Raw genomic sequence first — 17,892 nt, forward strand, 5'->3', positions numbered from 1 at the left:
ACCTCCAACCGTCGTCCAGGTCCAGTAGATTAGCCCTCTCGAAAAAAGAAAAATTTCTCTTCACCACCTACCGATAGTCCTCATCCTGTTCTGTGAGGGGATTTGGCAGCACCCGGTCCTGGGACATTGAGCTGCGCATCCAACCTTTTCTATTCCCTCCACCTCTTTCACCCTCTGTCCTTTGGCCACCGCTGTGTACTTGAACGCATCGGCGGAGCCCTGCGCTCGAATTTGCATTCTTGATCCCTAGCTCTTCTTTACGTCATGGCCGAGAACATCAATTTCAATGCTTACGCCTACGGCGTGGCATCAGACGGCGACAGTAGCAGCTTCCTGAACCCCTTCACCCAGTCTCCACAGGCGCTGCCGTCGTCTCTGCCGGCTCCACAGCCCTTTTTTGACGCTGCCTCCACGGCGTCATTCGACCCAACCCTGCAAACGGTGCATCCTCAAGCTCTTTTCAGTCAACCAAGCGGAGCTCGCTCGACGTCTGACGAAAGCCTGCTTCAGTCCCGCTCTTCGTCTTCGTCTGCTCCGCTTCCTCCACACTTTGGCACTGCTCGGGAGCAGCATGGACAATACACTCCCGACAGTGACATCACCCCGAAAAGGGACACTCAGCCGAGGAGGCTCCGGAGTCACACCAGGGAGGGCCAGACCCAAGGCCCAGACCAAGACGAGCGTGTCAAGGATCATAGCAAAAAGAAAAGGACCTCTTCAGTGGCCACGTCGATTGCCAGCCCAGAAAAAAAGGGCTCAAGGAAGAACTCGACGGCCAATTCCAGTGGAGAGTTGGACACCGAGGAGGCACCAAAGCGGGAGCAATTCCTCGAGCGCAACCGCAAGGCAGCACACAAGTGTCGACAGAAGAAGAAGGACTGGGAGGTCAACTTGGACGAAAAGTACCGAGGAATGGCAGCACAAAACCGCATGTTGCAGGCCGAAGTGGACGTTCTTAACGGCCAGGTTTTTGCCCTTAAGAACCTTGTATTCCAGCACTCCAATTGTCAATTTCCTCCGATAAATGCCTTTATCGAAGCCGAGGCGTCGAAAGTCTGTGCTCGCGTCAGCAGCACAGCTGGCCAGTCTCGGCCGCAATCAACCACCGAGCCTAGTGTCGGGCCAGCCACGGGATCAAAACACTTCTTCGGGCCAGGAGACGCCGGCACTCTTGAGTTTTCCAACATGGACGCGGTGAGCATGAGCAGCGGTGCCCGGTCAAGGTCGATGACGGTCGAGGCCGACCCACTAAGGGATGATTGGGGCCAGGTGCCGCCGCGGCTTTGATGTGAGGAAAAAGTCCAGGATCGTGCATTTGCGGTTGCTAGGTGTTCCGGTGTTTTTCTCGTTTCTCATCCATATTCCGTTCTGTTTCTTCATAATTCTTCCATGTCATGACCCTACTCTCTTTTTCAAAAGAGCCCTCTTCAAGACCAAAAAGAACCATCACAAGAGAAAAACAAGAGAAAGAAGTTGATGGGCTGACCATTGTTTGTTGTAACGGAAGAGGGCCGGCGGAGAGGAACGACTAGTGGACTGCTATCACACAAGTCAGCTGCTCTACAGTTTCATGGGATGACGAGCAGGCGTCGAGGAAGTATGAACTGCCCTTTGACGTCACAGGCTTGGTCCAGTAAATGTAAAAAATCCAAAGAGCTTGGCTTTCTTACAGACAAGTGCCCCAGGTTCCAGTGTGAAGAGTTCCAAATATACCCTTTTCAAGAAACGGGCGCTAAAAGATGCAAACAGACGTTTAAGTAACTGGCAGGCAGCAGGCGACATTTATCGCGGACACGGGGCGATCCGCCGACGACTGGACCCAGTCGACGTCAGGCCAAGTTTCCTTGCTGCAGATCCGGCGCTGGAGTGGCGCTCGGGCGGACTGCTGTCCAACTGGGGCTGCGGCTCTTGTCCTTGCAGGCCGACTATGACCTCATATCTGTCTAGTCTCCAGCGTACATGTAGGTCAGCCTCCGCTTTCCAAAGCCAATGGCACAGACAGGGATGGGGTTAGACCTGAGAAACATTGTTGACGGCCAGGCTTGCCACTCGTAGAGCCACGTCCACGGAGGAGAGCAGCTAATATTTCCGGACGGGGTTTGGAGATGACGAGTGTTGGCGATTTTGTCCGTCTCCTGAGTGCCACTAGCCAGCGACGGCGTCTGCTACCTAGTCTACCCCCCACCCACAAACACACCACCACGAGAGGGCAAGGATTCAACCATCGAGTCGCCAACAATCAGTTCGTCGCGGCTGCGCGGGAGCTCGACGGCGCCATGGGTTGGGCGACTTCAGCGACGCGGACGTTGACCTGGACAGGCAAAAGGCGCCAACGCGTCCCCACGCCCACTGGATTAAAGCTGGCCACCCTGGCCATCAGCTACGCCATCGGAATCACGAGGGACTGGTCAAAATTGTTGCCGCACGTGACTGCTGTTGAGAAATGCGGGCCCGGAAGTTACTAGCGCCCTGCCGCTTGGCCAGCTCTGGATCCATGAATGCACGGCATTGGTAGGTCCTCTTTGCATGTCTCACCTCTGCAACGAGGTACATGTTCTCGCGCTTCTGCCGTGGAATGGGGCTGCCGGCACAAAGCCGAGTCAACCGTAGGCGTGGGAGAGGCTGCGACATGAAGGCACTTGTCAACAGATGGCTTCTGACTTGTGTCTCCTGGCTCCGGCATGACATGAAAATCATCAGATACTATACCTGGCATGATTGAAAAGGATAGCTCCACTGGCCCTGCACTGTCTGCGCCCAATACTTTACACAGTTAGTGGAGTGATTGTGCCATCAACACGCACCCCACAGTGCAATGTACATCCAATAACAATGTCATCATCATCATCATCATCATCATTTCTGTTATCCACACCGTAGCTTCCACTATCCTCTTGCTCAACCTTGATGCGGAACACTGGCCGCGGAGCGCCTACAAGTGTATAGAGATCGGCATGGGGCGACACCCACCCCCCCCCCCCCCCCCCCCCCCCTTAGCCTGTCCCTCAACGACGTCAGTCTGTCGCATACTTGGCGCGTATCTGCTGCATTTCCTACATGAGATCAGCACCTACAAGGCGACAGGCCTCGTCTAGGTGACAGAGCATTTCAGTCATTGTTGCGTCGAGACGCATGCCGACATCATTCCGACCAAGGTAATGGGCTTCTGAGGGGGCGGGAATCCAATTAGGCCATCTGCTTTGGGAGAATTTCTCCGTGTTCACAGCCATCAGACGCATGGGTTAAAGTATGTGACCAGCGGTGCGGTGCGTGTTGTATTTCATTTCTTAGTCATTTGGCAGTAATACTGAACGCATCAGGAAGGGAGGAGCGACCAAGGCTCCACGTCCCCTTATGAACTCCGGAAGGCAGAAGCTCGACACAACGACCCACACCGGGGCCTGCAACCTCACATGAACGCCCTTCCGTCCTGCCAAATCTCCAAGCCGACCTTGCCAATGACCCGGCTGGCCTCGACTGCCTGGCGCGCCCGCACGACGCCCTCGACCGTCAACGGCATCGTCTCCCGCAGGTGGCTCTCAATCTTGCCCTCATCGACCCAGGACGCCAAGCGCCGCAAAATCTCGCCGTGGCTCTCGACGTCGACGCCGTACCACGGCTTGGGGCCGAGCAGCTCCCACACAAACGTCAGGCACTTTGCCATCCACACTCGGATCCGTACATGTCGAGCTGCTTGGTCTGGACGATGCTGCAGACCTTGCCAAACGGCGCGCAGATGGCCGCCGTGGCGTCCATGTACTGCTCGGTGCGGTAGGTGATGAACACGTACTTGATAGGGATGGGCAGGGCCAGCGCCTCGACCTGGGGCGGCAGCGGCTCGCGGTGGTTGACAACGTGGGTCGCGCCCATGGAACGGCTGAACTCAGTGGTCTCGGGCCGCGAGGCCGTAGTCACTACAACGGGGAGCCGGAGTATGCGCCGCGCTATTTGCGTGGCGACGGACCCGACGCCTAGAAGCGCACGGAAGAGGTTGTGAGCCGTCTGTTCCTGTGGCAAAGTGTGGCGGCAGACGAGTGCGTCGGGTGCGACGGACGAGCGGACTCGTCGTCGCTCTCTGCATGCTCACCGCCGCACCCCCTATCTCACGTCGACAGGTACCGGTACAGCAAAAGAAAAAGGCAACCTCACTTACGCCCACGACAAACCAGATGGCTTGCGCGCAACGCTGCGCCCATCCACGAGCTGCCACTGCGCATTGGCGCCCTGCCGCACCGGCGAGCTCGAATAGAACACCTCGTCGCCAACACGCCAGCCCCTCTCGGCCGCCTGCTCGCCGACATGGTCGACCACGCCTGCCCCGTCGAAGCCCAGCACGTGGTCGGGCGGCTTGGGCGCGCGGTCAAAGTACGCGAGGGCGTTCTTTTGAGGGGGGTTTTTGGCGTTGTTGGTCGAGGAAGAGGCATAAGAGGTCGTTTGGTAGTCGTCGTATGTCCCCGCGCGCACTTTGGTGTCGACTGGTTTCACGCTCGTGGCATGCACGCGCACCAGCAGGTCGTGTCCGCTGGCTGTCGGCTTGGGGAGCGTCGTGCTGTGGAAGACGGTTGCGTCGCTGTGGCGGGAGAGGGCGATGGCGCGCATGGTCTCTAATGAGCGGCCATGGGTGATGCTATTTCTCAAGGACCTTGAGGGGGATATCCGGATAGAGACTGGGTTTGCTAGATAAGAATCTGGACTCGTGCTGTGAAGGTACACAATACAGTTTGAAGGCCGGTTGAAGATAAACTGGTACTGAAGGTGCATACACAGGTGGGTAGGCAAAGTAGGCGTTCTGTCAAATCCATCAATCTAAACAAACAATGGCCCCTTCTCTTGTCTACGCCTGAGTTTTATAGCACACCATTCCTCCCAAACACTCCTATCAGGTCGTCGGTGCTGGTTCCGTCTGCACGCCATAAACACCATTTGATTGATTTGTGAGCATGTTCGAAAGACGCGGAGAGCGGGAGGGATGATGCTATGGTGGTGACGTCTATTCTTGGACGCCTCCACTAGCTTCCCCGCATCGCTAGTGTGATGTGATGTTGACGGGATGAGTGGACTCCGCTGCCGGGGTCGTGGATGTCGTCACTGTGAACGGGGGGTTGGCGCAGATCTAATCGGGGTTATGTATTATGTCCTGGTGCCACATCTAGTTAGAGTCCGGCTGACGTCATGAGATTGATGTGCATGGAATCGCTGGATCTGCTTTCCTGTGGCCGGGGTACTCGTGGACTTTGCGAACGCGGTATCGTCCAGATAGGTACTAGACGCGGCAGAATGAGTGGGCGAGGAGGTGGATTCAGGAGACACAAGGCATGGCTGCTTTTTCTGCGGCAACTGCGTAGATGACTTTGCTGTGCTGTGGAGCAGCAGCAGCACCTTGTATTCACAGCATCTATCTATCTCTCCTTCTCACCATCTTTCCCCTCTCCCCAACTAACACCGTGGACCCAATCCTCGCGCTCCCCTTGCCAAAATAGCATCTCTTGCGCCGAATGCCCATCGGAAAAGACTCGGGCCCATCCCATGGCGTCTCCCGCACCCTGCATGGCGTGGCGTGGCATGGATCCGTCTTTCCCGCTTCTGGTTGGTTGCCCTCTGGCACACACGCCCATCCTCGAAGGGACTGTCTGTGGCGGTACAGCGGGCCGGTCCGCTGGCTGTCCGATCCCACTTCTTGTCTGCCGGGATGGCCGGTCCTCCCGTTCACGACGCATGCATGTCTGCCGTTGTATGTCGCTCTTCGATTCTCGACAGTCCAAAACACTTCAACCCGAATCCTGACGTCCCAGGTCACCCTCACAGATCAGCTTTCCAACTTGCAAATACATCTCGTACCTCTCATCGCCCAGCTCGACTCGGATGTCGCTCAGAAAGCGATCAGACGTCCTCATCCGCCTCGTGAAGATGTGCTCAAACAACTTGTCCATGCAGTACAGCAGCTTCGCCGATGTCCTCACGAGCGGCTGATCGACATCATTTTCTTCTCCTTCTTTCTCCTTGTCTCCGCAAGGTGGCTGCCGTGAGGCCTGCAGCTCTTGCTTCAGTTGTCGGATTTCGGATGCCTGGCGAGACTGTTCGGCGTTGAGTTTGTAGATGGTGAGGGTTTGCTCGGTGATGATTTCGAGCTGTCGCTCCTGTGCCAAACGTAGCTGTTTGACTTCAGCACGGAAATCGGAGTCGTCTGCTGGACGCTCGATGGTGGTGGTGGCGGTGCTAACTGTGTTGCAGGCTTCCTCTCTTCTGGAGCCGCTGCAGTCTGCGCCCCGGTTTCAACAACGTGAAATGAATACACAGAGGGGGAAAGTCTGGCTTGCCTGCTGTATCTGGCTTCTTTGACGCTTTCTCCGCACCACACGTCGGCTTTCTCACGCGGCTTGGGAAAGAAAGTTTCGACTGAGCTTGAACATCCTCCTCTTTGCGAGGTCGGCCCCGTTTCCGTTTTCCAGTCTTCGCTCTGGTGCTTCTTTCACGGAGAGCCATTGTCTGGGCTCGAAGTGCGCTCTCCTCTTTAGTTGGACGCCCGCGTTTCCGCTTTAGGCAAGCCGCTGCCGGTAGGACAGGACTACTGGGAGGCATGTCGTTGGGTTCATTGCGGGCAATCATGGCTTTCTTGTTTCCCAGCTCAACCTGACCTTGATGCTCATCTGATACACCATCTTTGCAGCCAAAGTCCGATATTCTTGTAATCTCGCCACAGGTCGACACAAGCTCGGCAGAGGCGGCTTCAATCGGAGGAGGCACTGTCATTTTCGGCAACTTGGAGAATACCCCGTGGACTACTTCCGGACTGCAGAGGATGCGTGCAGTTTGGCGCAGTCCTCGTGTTTTGATCAACGCTAGAAATCCGAGAAACAAAGATAATGATCTCTGACGGGCAGACAGACAATGCTATCATCGTATGCCCCGCAACCGGGATATCCGATTGGCTAGCCAAGACGAAATTTGGGAAAGAAACGCGCGGGATGTCAAATTCAATTACACAATTGAGCTAGAAAGTGAGTGTAGAGCAAAGAGCTCGGATTCTCAGTTAGGCAAGACATGATTGACGCCGAGTAAGTGCTGAAATACGTCTCTCTTTTTGTCCAAAACTCCGCAAATTATCCTCTCCATCCCAAAAGGTTCCTTCAATCTTCCCCGAGTGCCATTTTATAGCACCAATTCTTCGCTCTCGGCTCAATCATCAAGCTTCTCGAGCACACGACAAGTTCTCGCTCACCAGGTCCAACCTGTATCAAACCAGTCACTCGCCGCCCGCCCTCACTCCTCTCCCATCTTCACCTGGTACGTTTCCTCCAGCTCCGGAAAATCCAAACCTTGCTCACAAATCATCTTGCCGATCCTCAAAAAATACCGATACCGTCCACTCCCAAGGTCCGCCTCAATTTCATCAAGAAACCTATCTTTTTCCGCCGCCGCCGCCGACGACGACGACAACGACGACGACGACGACGACGACAATGAAGCTGCGTCGACGGCGCGCACCTCGCGGTACATCTGCTCCACGCTATATATTAGCTTCGCCAGCGACCTCATCACGGGCAGCTCCGTCTTCTTGAAATCTTGGATCTTGGCCTCGAGCGCTGCTGCTTCCGCCTCCTCCTTGTCATCCACGTCACTTGCTACCGCTGCTGCTGGGGTCTTAGGGGTTGCGCGACGCAGCATCTCTTGCTTCAAGTTGTTGATTCGCTCCGTTTGCCGTGCGAGCTGCTGGTTGACCTTGGCGAGCTTTTTGGATCGGCTTTTGATTTGTTCGTCCTGACGCTCGTTGTCGGCGCGCAGTCGCTCGACTTCGGTGCGTAGGAGGTCGGGGCGTTCGGCCAGAAGCTTGATGATGGTGGATGGACCGCACGAGGAGGGCTTTCGTTGATCATCTAACGACTGTGTCAGTGCATTTGGAGCTGCAAGCTGATCGAAAAGACTGCCGAACTTCCTGGAGTGCAAGTATTCACGGGTGTCTGTCTCTTTGGTTTTGGTTGGCGTTTGCGGACACCTTCGCTCTCTCTGGTGGAGGTTGTGCCGTCTTGGATGCCATCTCCGTCTGGTTTGATCACGCATGTAGATGTAGGTGCGGGCTCTCCCGCAAGAGGTATCCAGGTGTCAATGATGCGTTTCTGTTTTTTCTGCGTCGGATCTGATCCCCGGGCAAAGTCGTGCCTTTGGGTCGACTCTAGAGCGATATGTCTCTTTCTTATCATGACGAATATCCGCTCAACAATGGGTAGATCTCATACAGATGCCCAAGAACACTTGCAAGGAGTTTGATTGACTGCGTCCCGTGAGTGCTGCAAAGAAGAAAACAGGCATTGACCTTCAGAGTTCAAAAAGTGGGCGATTTGGGGACAAATCCCGCAAGCTACCTGACCGGCCAGTCCGATTGGTCACCAGGGAAAAAGTCGACGGCATGAACCCTAAGATGTTGAGCCTGTTCGTCGACTTAGGTAACGAACATTTCCAGCAAGCCAATAGCGTGACTGAAAAAAAAAAAAAAAAAAATACAACAACAGCCACGACGAGCATGTCAGCATCGTGCAAGATACGACCATGACCGTGAGTAGATCAGGCAAGTCACTAGCTCAAGGACGCAAAACACTTCAAGGTCCGCGAGACGTCAAGGCATATATCATTTTCCTACCTAAACTCCCCAGGACGAGTAGTCATATCCAGTCTCATTTCCTTCAACGCCGTGAGAAACTAAAGACAAAGTCGGCAGTCCTGTCCTATTTCTGCTGCGCCAGAGATTTTCCCCAAGTGAGCAGAGAATCATACCAGTAGCCTCCCAAGTCGTTCCTGACGGCGCCCAGGATCTCATCTCTCTCCTCGGTCCCTTCGTCGCCAATCGAGTCGTAGATGCTGTTGATGATGTGAAGAAGCCTTGCAGTAGATCTTTTCGCAGACTCAGCCAGCTGATCTTTCCGGTCCTTGGCATCCTGAACTTTTTCACATTTTTCTTGCTCTTTCTTCAGGTCCGCGCCGATAGCTGCCTTTTCCCGGTCGGCCTTCTTGAGGTCCTTCTCCAGTCCTTCCAGCCGTTTGCCTTTTTCTTTCAGCTCCAACATTGAATCCTGTTGATCGCTGACCGCCTGCTTGACGATCTTTTCCATCCCCTCGAACCTTCTCTTCTTCTCCCCCACCTCTGCCTCGAGCGCCGCCCTTTGACGTTCAACATCGTCGCACCTGTCCATCTGGCGCTGCAGATCGGCCTCCATCGCCAGTTTCGCATTCACAACCTCCTCCAATCTCTTCGAAAGTTCCGAATTCTCCGTTTCCTGCTGTCGGGATTGGTCCTCAAGTGCCGACTTCTCCTCCTCCTTTTCTTCGAGCGCCTTTTTCAAGTCCTCGACCGACTCGCCCAACTGATCAACTTCGCGCATTTTTTGGCAGAGCGTCTGGTCCAACTTGGCCAGGACCAAAGTTTGGTCCTCGAGTTTCGACTCTTGTTCGTCGTTTTCCGTCTTTAGTCTCTTCACCTCCGATCGAAGCTTTTGCGGCTCCGCGAGCCGCTTGAGCACGACCAACGGTTCCTGTTGGACTTTTTCAGTCGTCTCGCTAGAGCAACAGTCTTGTGGATCGGCTGACCTTGGACTTGGTTGAAGTCGTCTCCGAAGTTTGTCCTCCCAACTGTCGACCTCCCTCAGCGACAAATGTCGTCGGAGTGGTGATGTTCCCCGCAGCAGCTGAGGCAACCTTCCGCTGCGCATTGCCCGTCGCAGTCCCCGTCGACGTGTTCAAAATGGTACACGTCGAAGACTTGGAATTTGTGTTGTTTGCGTGGATTTTTCCGCCTGAGCTTTTCGAGTAGTTCGTAGCCGCAGACGACAGGGCCAACTTGATGGCTTTCTGCTTTCGACCTGCAGATTGTCTCTTGTTTCCATCTCTATGCAATTCCTCCATGCTCATTTGCGCGTATCTGTGCCCCAAAGGGAGGGCTTCCCGCGGAAGCAAAGCAGTCAGGTCACTGTCCACGAGGAATCCCTCAGAATCGAAGTTTCGAACATAATATTGAATGTATTGTCTTTGAATTTGACCTGGACAGTCGTCCCGATGATATTTGGAGAGCACGGAGTGTGCGTGAGTTTTGTTAAGAACGCGGTACCGCGGCCATCGTGATTCGACGTGATATTCCTGCGTGCCGCGTTTCGGTAGGCCGCCTGTATAAAGAGCCCATTCCGCCGGTGGGTCCCCCTCAGATCCAATTGGTATCCTTGAGCTTGACACTTTGGCTTTCATGATTGTTTGGAGAAATGAAAGTGTTTAAAAGCTGATAAAGTTGTGTATGAGAGGGTCCGAAGAAGCTGGGGCCAGTTCTAAAGACAAGAATCAAAGGAGCCGGAGAAATGGAAGGGACAGAGTTTTTATCTTCATCGAGCGAGCAGACTCTACTCAGTGTCTGGACCAGCCTCGGCGTGGCCTCTCAAGATGCCAGAGCTCCCAATTGGATACCACCAGAACCATTCTGGGAGTCTGAATTGGCTCACTGACTTTGCTTCTATCGTTTCAGAAGCAGACTAGGGACATCGATGGACCAAGATAACAACGAGACTGCTCAGTCGTCCAATGATAACTCGAAGTGTCCATATCTGAATCGATTGCAGCACTTGCTTGGCGAGGAAGTTTCGTCAAGAAATGTGATTGGCACAATTGCGTGCCGGTCTTGTCGTAATGTGCGAGCTCAAGGCCAATGGATGAGCCACGAACTCGCTGTGTCAGTATGGAATGCTCGCTTCAATGATCAATTTTGGAAGGTGGTCTGCATGTGTTGAAAGCTTGACTCCATTGATGACTCGATACCTGGTTTTGGCAGACTCAACACCACGGAGGCAATCTGTGCAGAGTAAACGTCGCGCACAGAAGTAGAGATGACCGCAGAGCCTCCAATCACTCCCCCCGAATCAGATTCCCTCGTTTTCGCTACCATACCGTGCCGCTAGATGGCGACTGGTCGAATTCGCGAGGAGGGCGACAATCTCGCCGTGTGCGTGAAAGGAGAGCTGGAAATGTCACTGAGAAATCTGATGGATTTGATCGGTTTGGTTCCGCCTCTACAGATTTTGCAAGCTTTCGGAACGGAGCAATTAAGCTTAGTTGCGAGTTGCCAAATAAGATTTGGTCAACCGAAGAAGGTCGCGCCACCAGTGCGGAAGTGTTGGAAGTATCCCCGAGTGATCCCCCAGCAGCGACGGGCCTAGGATTGCCACGCACAAGCTGGCAACGATGCCAGATAGGAAAATGTGGGCTCTCTCGCTGGTACTTTTGCCAATTGAAGATGCTTCATCGAACAAGCTTTTGCCTCGGCAGAGTCCAGGGCTGATAAAGGTAACTGGAGCCCGTATGTCTGCGTTGTTCGTGGTCAAGGAAGCTGGGACTCAAGCTCAAGCTCGAGCTGAAGCTCAAGGATCTTCTCTTGGGCGTCGGCTAGCTTGGCCCGTAGCTCCTCGTTCTCCAGGCAGAGGAGGATGTTGGCTTGCTTGGTCTCATTCCGCTCGCTCATGAGCCTGTGAATCATGCTTTGGACCTAGGTAGGGATGCTTCCAGTTAGCGGTTGTTCAACAGAAAATGCAAGCTCCGACATGCCCTTTCCCCGGCCTTTATGACGGCCTTGGTGTACCTTGGCGACTTTTGCATGCTGGCCACGATGCAGGGTAGCCTTGGGCAGCGAATGCATTAGTCTCTGCACAGCCGTCTGACATGGTGGATCTTGGGCGGTTTCAAGACGGACTGGACTCTTCGGCAGCTCTCTCCTGTGTAATCCGAGGAGCTAGATTGAAGGATGCAATGCGGCTGCTGTGGACGAGTGAGAGTGAAGGTAGGTAGCGATCGTACAGTATGGGTGCGGTGGTTGATTTTCCATGGGTAGCCAAGCTGGGCAGCCGTCTCGTCAGAAGAGCACGGGCACCCGACAGCTCACTTCACCTCCAACCAAGGCAGTATGTCCCCAGGTAGGCACATGTAGGTATAGAGATCGCACCTGACACCAGCCCTCACGCGGCAGACGCGGTCCACATCCCGTGACGTCAGAGGTTTTTGAAACAGACCAGCTCGACGTTTTTGTTTCCGCGGCGCCCGCTTCGTGCCCGAGACAACACACAACGTGGACATCATCCGCCACTCTCTGCCTACTGCATTTGTTTCCTTAACCAGCTATCCTTGTTGGTGCTCACCTCACCACTGTCCAAGGTTTGTCAACAGGTAAAGCCATTGTCACTTTCACCCTCCTCACTATTCCTCCCCGATGGTCGTCGCTCGCTCCTCTCGAAACACTCTCTTCAATGACGCGTAAACAGGATTAAACTCACCGATACGACAAAAATGTCTTATCCTCAACATCCTCCTCCCCACTACCAACGTCCTCGCGGCATGTCTGTTCCAACCACGGGGCTGCACGCTGCCAATCTTCCTCCACCACCACCTGGACCTCCGCCGAGTCGTCGCCGCAGCAGCAACCAGACAATATACCCACCTCCTTGGACTAACCATCCAGCTCCTCCGCACACCCAGTACCCAGGATACCATCCACAGACTCACAGTCCTCTGCCTGGCCCTCCGCCTGGCCCTCCGCCTGGCCCTCCACCTCAACATCACTCGGGGCACCATCACAGCCAGTCACACTCTTCCCATCACCACAGCCGTGGATACAGCGTCCCTAGCTTGACACCTGGACCGCCTCCGTCGACTCAGCAACATGGAATGCGGCCTCGACGTCAGAGCGTTCAGAGTGGCCCGCCTCCAAGCGTGGTACCTTCGCACCAGCCTTTTCCGCAATCCATTCTGAAGACGTCACCTCCAAGCACCAAGCGCGTGCATTTCGCGGAGACTGTCGAGGCCCGCAACAAGGAGAATTCGGAACGCAGCAGGAGCGCCGAGAGCAAAGGCGACAAACGCAGATCGAGCAACCTGGGAGACTTTCATGTCATGATGATTGACGCTCTGGACAAGTTTGAAAACATGGATGTTCCAACAGAGCAGGAGCTTGCACGCCGCCTCTACAGCCTCGCCGCGTCCCATGACGAAAGTCGCATGCGGAATGCGATCGACGAGCTTTCGCGGATTGGTGCCCACAAGACCGGCAAGGCCCTCTTGCAACTGCTGATTGAGGAGTTTCGCTCGGCGTGCGAAGGCGAGATTGCAGAGTAAACGCCACCCGCCCACGCTCACACACCGCATGTCTCTACCCGTTGATGCTGACGCGCTTCCAGTGCCGACAAGCGCAAGTGAGGCGACGACTAAAATTTCGACCGAGGCCACCTTGATTAACGACGGGAAGGTTGTGTTAGGTCCGTCACACCAAGTGGCTCTTCGCGCAGTGTTGCGGCTAACGGCGAGCAGATGCCCAAAGCCGTCCCAGCGACGGCCCACTGTATACCCAGATTATGACTTGAAATGAGCAGGACACTCACATGCGGATGATGTTATGAGAGCCGAATGACGATATGAGAGGAGCCGCCCAAAACTCGTGTACACTGTACCCAACAATCTGCTGCTCCAGGACGAAACAATTGAATACTTTTGAGAACCCGGGCCTCCAAGCTCTTGCTCATCGTGTCTAGACCGTGTGCGTCGCATCACTGACCCAGTCTGCGCACAAACGAAGGAAATTGTGTCGCCCTGGCAAAAACAGAAAAGACGAGCGCGGCTTCAGAGCAAACGCGCCGGCGAGCTGTACAAGGGCGCGTCGTTGCGCGACGTCGACCACTGCCACGGCTCAGGCCCCCACCCTGGCCAGCCGCCAGACAGCTCGCCTCTTTTTCCCCGTAGCCCCGCCTCCAGAGATCGCGCGGTCCCACTCCCTGCCGCAGCGGGGCGGGGCGCGTCGTTTTACCGCATCCGTTGACCTCCAACGGCACACGAGGGGAGAAATTATTCTTTGCAGCGAGAGGCGCGCACAGCAGCAGCAGCAGCAATCGCCCGTCCAACGCGTAAGTGACTGCTTCCTTGCCGAACAAGCATCGATCACCGACCGACTCACGACCCAACCAACTCTATCCGAGTGCACCAAGCACAAGCGCGGGGAATAACTTGCGCGTGTTGCGCCCAAAAATGGCCAAGGCATGGTGACCACGGTTGGGCAGCCGCCGTGGGGTCGGGTCTTGGTCAGGTCAGGTCAGGTCAGGTCCTTCGCGTAGGTATGGACAGTAAGTATCAACGCTCGCTGGCCGCCAAGACGACGGGGATCACCTTGCCGCTTGGTTCCAGGCGCTTGGATGGGTGGCGGCGGCGGATGCATGAAAGGAAGAGAGTGAGGGGAGGGGCTACTCGAAATTGCTGCCGGGATGCCAGTCTGCCGCATCGTCACAAGCCGCTGCCGCCGCGCAGCAGCAGCAGCAGTAGCGGTTGTGGCAACGCCGCAGACCTGCTGGTCAGCGTTCTGGGAATCCGGAAAAAGCTGTCGATAGTGGAAGAATTTCGCATCACCTGTTGCCGTTTTTCCATGGCCTTCGGTTTTCGCGGGGCTGCTGACATGGATGCCTGTGGATAAGAGGGAAGCTTGAGAGCTTCCTCCGCTTCGGTTCTTGTCGCTCCCACCCTCTGTGCATGCGGCACAGCACAGTCCAGTTCACCAGCACCGCTGTTCCCAGTCTCGTGAGTACCACGAGGCGCGTCCAGGATGCCGTTTCGGTGGGGTGTAATTTTGGAAGGGCGCGCGTGAGCTGATTGGATTCCAGGCTGGCTGGCAGGCTGGCTGTCCGTAGGGAAGGTCTGGCAGGCTCAACAATTCTACCTGCTTTGCTGATCTCCAGGTGTCGTGCTCTGCTTAAATTTGCGTCGTATTGCCATTGATGGTCGCTCTGCTCTTCTCTCTGTGTGCAATTTTTTTCTCGAGCCAATTGTCATCCTGCCAGCATGTCAGGTATGTTTGGCGAGCGGGTAAAGCGCTCGTAGCTTCCAACCGACCACCTCACCAACCTACCCCGCTCTCCCCTCTCCGCATGCCCCACCTGCGTACATCAACCATTGCATTCCGTCTCTTGATTTTTGCAGCTTCCACTCCAACTGCCACCACGAGCTCCAAACGATCAGGGAAATACTTCCTTCACAATGGCTAACGCCGCGCCAGCAAAGCACTTTGTTCACGACCCGACGCACCTCGTCAACCGCGCCTTGCAGGCAGCGACGCACACGAATCCTTCCGTCGCGCTTGATGCAGAGAACAAAATCGTGTACCGGCGGCCGTCACCCGATTCCCAAGCCTCTCCTCGCGTCTCGATCGTTTCAGGCGGAGGCGCCGGACACGAGCCTTCGTTTGCGGGCTTCGTCGGCGATGGCTTTCTGGCAGCTGCGGTCTCTGGGACAATCTTTGCAAGTCCAAATGCGGAGCAGATTCGACGATGTATCTTGAGGCGCGTCCCTAGGGGCAAGGGCGTCTTGGTGGTCGTGATGAATTACACTGTGAGTTCTCAGAGGACGAATTGTCGTGCGCAGCAGGGACCTAACGGTGTTTGGCGCAGGGCGACGTTCTGAACTTCGGCATGGCTGTCGAGAAGGCGCGCGCAAGCGGCATCGACGCCCAGATGGTCGTAGTTGCTGACGACGTAGGCGTGGGTCGTCAACAGGGCGGCAAGGTCGGACGTCGCGGCATCGCTGGTACAGTCTTGGTCCAGAAAATCGCGGGCGCGCTGGCAGCACAAGGAGCGTCACTGCAACAAGTAGCAGACGTTGCCCGACTTGTGTGCGCAAATTTGGCCTCTATCGGCGCCTCATTGGCCCACGTCCACGTCCCCGGTCGCGTCCTTACCGAACCATCCGATGAGGATCTGAAAGACACCGAGGTCGAGATTGGTATGGGCATCCACAATGAGGCTGGCTCGGAGCGTCGTGAGGTTGATCTACCGGCGCTTGTTAAGAATATGTTGGCCAAATTGCTTGACCCCTCGGACAAGGATCGCAATTTTATCAACTTCAATGGCCAACAAGACAAGACTGTGTTGCTGGTGAACAACCTGGGAGGCGTGAGCCCGCTTGAATTGGGAGGCGTTGTTGCGGAAGTCGTGGAGCAGCTCGAAAAGGACTGGAAGATTAAGCCTCAGAGAGTGCTTTCAGGAACCTTTATGACCAGCTTGAACGGCCTCGGCTTTTCAGTGTCGCTGCTCAAGACTGCAGACACCGGACTGGGCGCAGGACAAAGTTTGCTCGAGTTGTTGGATGCACCGGCAGAGGCAGTGGGCTGGGCCAGTGCCGTGCGAACCAAGACATGGCAGGAGCGCCCTGATCGAACTCTGGATTTGGATGTGACTGGAGAAGACGCGGTGCAATCAAGCAATCTGGAACGTGAGTGTTTGAGTCTGGACTTTGAATCTCGAAATCTAATGGAAATTCTAGTCGACCCGGCGCTGGCGCAAAAGGCGCTCGAAGCAGGACTCAAGCAAGTCATTGCGGCGGAGCCTGAGGTGACCAAATACGATACAATTGTCGGAGATGGCGATTGTGGCATTGGCTTGCGCAGGGGCGCTGAAGGTCAGACCCCATCTCTACTCTGGCACAACATCTGCTAATTCTTGTCAGCTCTCCTGGCAATGCTCAAGGAAATAGAGACGCCGAAAGACGCGGCAGTCCTGGTCAACAACATCACCCAAGTGGTCGAAAAGGAGATGGATGGAACTTCTGGTGCAATTTACGCTATCTTTCTCAATGCGCTCTCCCACGGCCTTCGGATACAGTCTGCCAAGTCGCCGACGGCGGTCACGGCGCAGAACTGGGCCAAGGCACTTGAGACGTCCGTCGAAGCTCTATCCAAGTACACTCCTGCTAGACCGGGAGATCGCACTTTGGTAGACGCACTCTATCCTTTCGTTGAGACAATGGCCAAGACTGGCGATGTCAAGTCAGCGGCTCGGGCAGCGGAGGTCGGGGCCAAAGGAACAAAGGGAATGAAGGCAAGTTTGGGACGGACGGTCTACGTTGGGACCGAAGGATGGCAAGAAGTCCCAGATCCTGGCGCGCACGGATTGAGCCAGTTTTTGAGCGGTCTGGCGAGTGGGTTCGAAGGATCAAAGGGCGAACTGCCACATATTTAGAATCCAGCTTCTGGGCCATGTCCGTAGCAGCCGAATCAACGTACATTGACAATTGGTCAATTGAAGCCAGGAGTAGATGGCGAGAGCCCGGATCGTAGGTCAAATCGTGATTTGGTATCCGATACTACCAACGCCGTGCCAGAAGTTGTGCCCACACCCAATCCATTTGAACAGACCCAAGGGAACATCCCGGGGATTTTTAGCTGAGAAGAACGAGGATGACATTGTCGCCGCGCAGGAACCTGTTTGACGGCAGTTAGCGGACTGCCGAAAGTCCTTGAGGTGGCGTATTGGCTGCAAGTCGCCGACTTACATCTTGCTAACAAACCTGTCCTTGTTCACCATGCGCACGCCAGGCTTGCCGGTTCCAGTCTTTGGGTTCTCAGCCCACATCTCCTTAACGTTCTCGAGCAGCATGTTGCAGTGACGATCGAAGGCCTTGACGCGCGCAAGCAGCTTGCGGTTGTTGCGGAGCGAAATGAGGACTTGGTTGTGCTGGCGCACAGCGGTTTGCAGGATGGAGAGCGGGCCTTGCTGGAACTCGTACTCTTCGACTTGGGCAATTTCATACTCGCTGAGGGGTTGTTAGTCGAGCTAATGTGTGGTTTTGAAGCGAGGCGTACGTGAGTTGGTCGCGCGACTTGGTCATGAGTTCTCTATAACAGCGTTAGATTTGAATTTGAATAGTCGCTTGGAAATGGCTCACTGGATCTTTGCGTCGGCCATGGTGAAGGTAGGATGTGCAGTTGTGCTCGTGAGATTGGACGAAGTTGGGATGGTTGGGCTGGCGGATAACGAGCAACGGAGATGCGAATGATGGTCCACGCTGCCTGAGGTGCTCTTCGGACATGGGGGATATATTGTTCCGCAACGCGACAAG

The 17,892-nt window shown here is 55.2% G+C and overlaps 9 protein-coding genes across 9 annotated transcripts; 4 read left to right on the forward strand and 5 right to left on the reverse strand.

Annotated features, from left to right (window-relative positions):
- Positions 1-170: 170 nt before the first annotated feature.
- On the forward strand, positions 171-1,431 carry IWZ02DRAFT_74828 (uncharacterized protein). The gene has a single exon (XM_066771164.1). The coding sequence runs from the start codon at positions 265-267 to the stop codon at positions 1,285-1,287; it is 1,023 nt and encodes a 340-aa protein (XP_066619852.1). The 5' UTR covers positions 171-264; the 3' UTR covers positions 1,288-1,431.
- A 1,555-nt stretch (positions 1,432-2,986) lies between these two features.
- On the reverse strand, positions 2,987-4,599 carry IWZ02DRAFT_477108 (chaperonin 10-like protein; the record flags this gene model as incomplete). The annotated part of the gene is made up of 3 exons (XM_066769042.1): positions 2,987-3,655; positions 3,718-4,075; positions 4,154-4,599. The coding sequence occupies 3 exons, from the start codon at positions 4,597-4,599 to the stop codon at positions 3,410-3,412; spliced, it is 1,050 nt and encodes a 349-aa protein (XP_066619853.1). The 3' UTR covers positions 2,987-3,409.
- A 1,474-nt stretch (positions 4,600-6,073) lies between these two features.
- IWZ02DRAFT_74873 (uncharacterized protein) lies at positions 6,074-6,806 on the reverse strand. The gene has a single exon (XM_066771165.1). The coding sequence runs from the start codon at positions 6,748-6,750 to the stop codon at positions 6,217-6,219; it is 534 nt and encodes a 177-aa protein (XP_066619854.1). The 5' UTR covers positions 6,751-6,806; the 3' UTR covers positions 6,074-6,216.
- Positions 6,807-7,107: 301 nt separating this feature from the next.
- Positions 7,108-8,283, reverse strand: IWZ02DRAFT_460602 (uncharacterized protein). The gene has a single exon (XM_066768167.1). The coding sequence runs from the start codon at positions 8,056-8,058 to the stop codon at positions 7,261-7,263; it is 798 nt and encodes a 265-aa protein (XP_066619855.1). The 5' UTR covers positions 8,059-8,283; the 3' UTR covers positions 7,108-7,260.
- A 437-nt stretch (positions 8,284-8,720) lies between these two features.
- On the reverse strand, positions 8,721-10,281 carry IWZ02DRAFT_508121 (uncharacterized protein; the record flags this gene model as incomplete). Its single annotated transcript, XM_066770437.1, has 2 exons — positions 9,580-10,281; positions 8,721-9,524 (listed from the first exon to the last, which is right to left on the reverse strand). The coding sequence occupies exons 1-2, from the start codon at positions 10,228-10,230 to the stop codon at positions 8,721-8,723; spliced, it is 1,455 nt and encodes a 484-aa protein (XP_066619856.1). The 5' UTR covers positions 10,231-10,281.
- A 785-nt stretch (positions 10,282-11,066) lies between these two features.
- On the forward strand, positions 11,067-11,544 carry IWZ02DRAFT_75031 (uncharacterized protein). The gene has a single exon (XM_066771169.1). It carries the CDS (start codon positions 11,215-11,217, stop codon positions 11,491-11,493), a length of 279 nt encoding a protein of 92 aa, XP_066619857.1. The 5' UTR covers positions 11,067-11,214; the 3' UTR covers positions 11,494-11,544.
- A 661-nt stretch (positions 11,545-12,205) lies between these two features.
- On the forward strand, positions 12,206-13,251 carry IWZ02DRAFT_74985 (uncharacterized protein). Its single transcript, XM_066771168.1, has one exon. The coding sequence runs from the start codon at positions 12,310-12,312 to the stop codon at positions 13,132-13,134; it is 825 nt and encodes a 274-aa protein (XP_066619858.1). The 5' UTR covers positions 12,206-12,309; the 3' UTR covers positions 13,135-13,251.
- Positions 13,252-14,756: 1,505 nt separating this feature from the next.
- IWZ02DRAFT_74943 (Dak1 domain-containing protein) lies at positions 14,757-17,273 on the forward strand. Its single transcript, XM_066771167.1, has 4 exons — positions 14,757-15,387; positions 15,447-16,266; positions 16,318-16,452; positions 16,501-17,273. Exons 1-4 carry the CDS (start codon positions 15,037-15,039, stop codon positions 17,010-17,012), a joined length of 1,818 nt encoding a protein of 605 aa, XP_066619859.1. The 5' UTR covers positions 14,757-15,036; the 3' UTR covers positions 17,013-17,273.
- On the reverse strand, positions 16,790-17,828 carry IWZ02DRAFT_74904 (uncharacterized protein). Its single transcript, XM_066771166.1, has 4 exons — positions 17,719-17,828; positions 17,636-17,668; positions 17,326-17,586; positions 16,790-17,254 (listed from the first exon to the last, which is right to left on the reverse strand). The coding sequence occupies exons 1-4, from the start codon at positions 17,736-17,738 to the stop codon at positions 17,212-17,214; spliced, it is 357 nt and encodes a 118-aa protein (XP_066619860.1). The 5' UTR covers positions 17,739-17,828; the 3' UTR covers positions 16,790-17,211.
- Positions 17,829-17,892: the final 64 nt, after the last annotated feature.

The sequence above is a fragment of the Phyllosticta citriasiana genome (assembly GCF_038021145.1).
Source record: "Phyllosticta citriasiana strain CBS 120426 chromosome Unknown IWZ02scaffold_13, whole genome shotgun sequence".
Lineage (NCBI taxonomy): Eukaryota > Fungi > Ascomycota > Dothideomycetes > Botryosphaeriales > Phyllostictaceae > Phyllosticta > Phyllosticta citriasiana.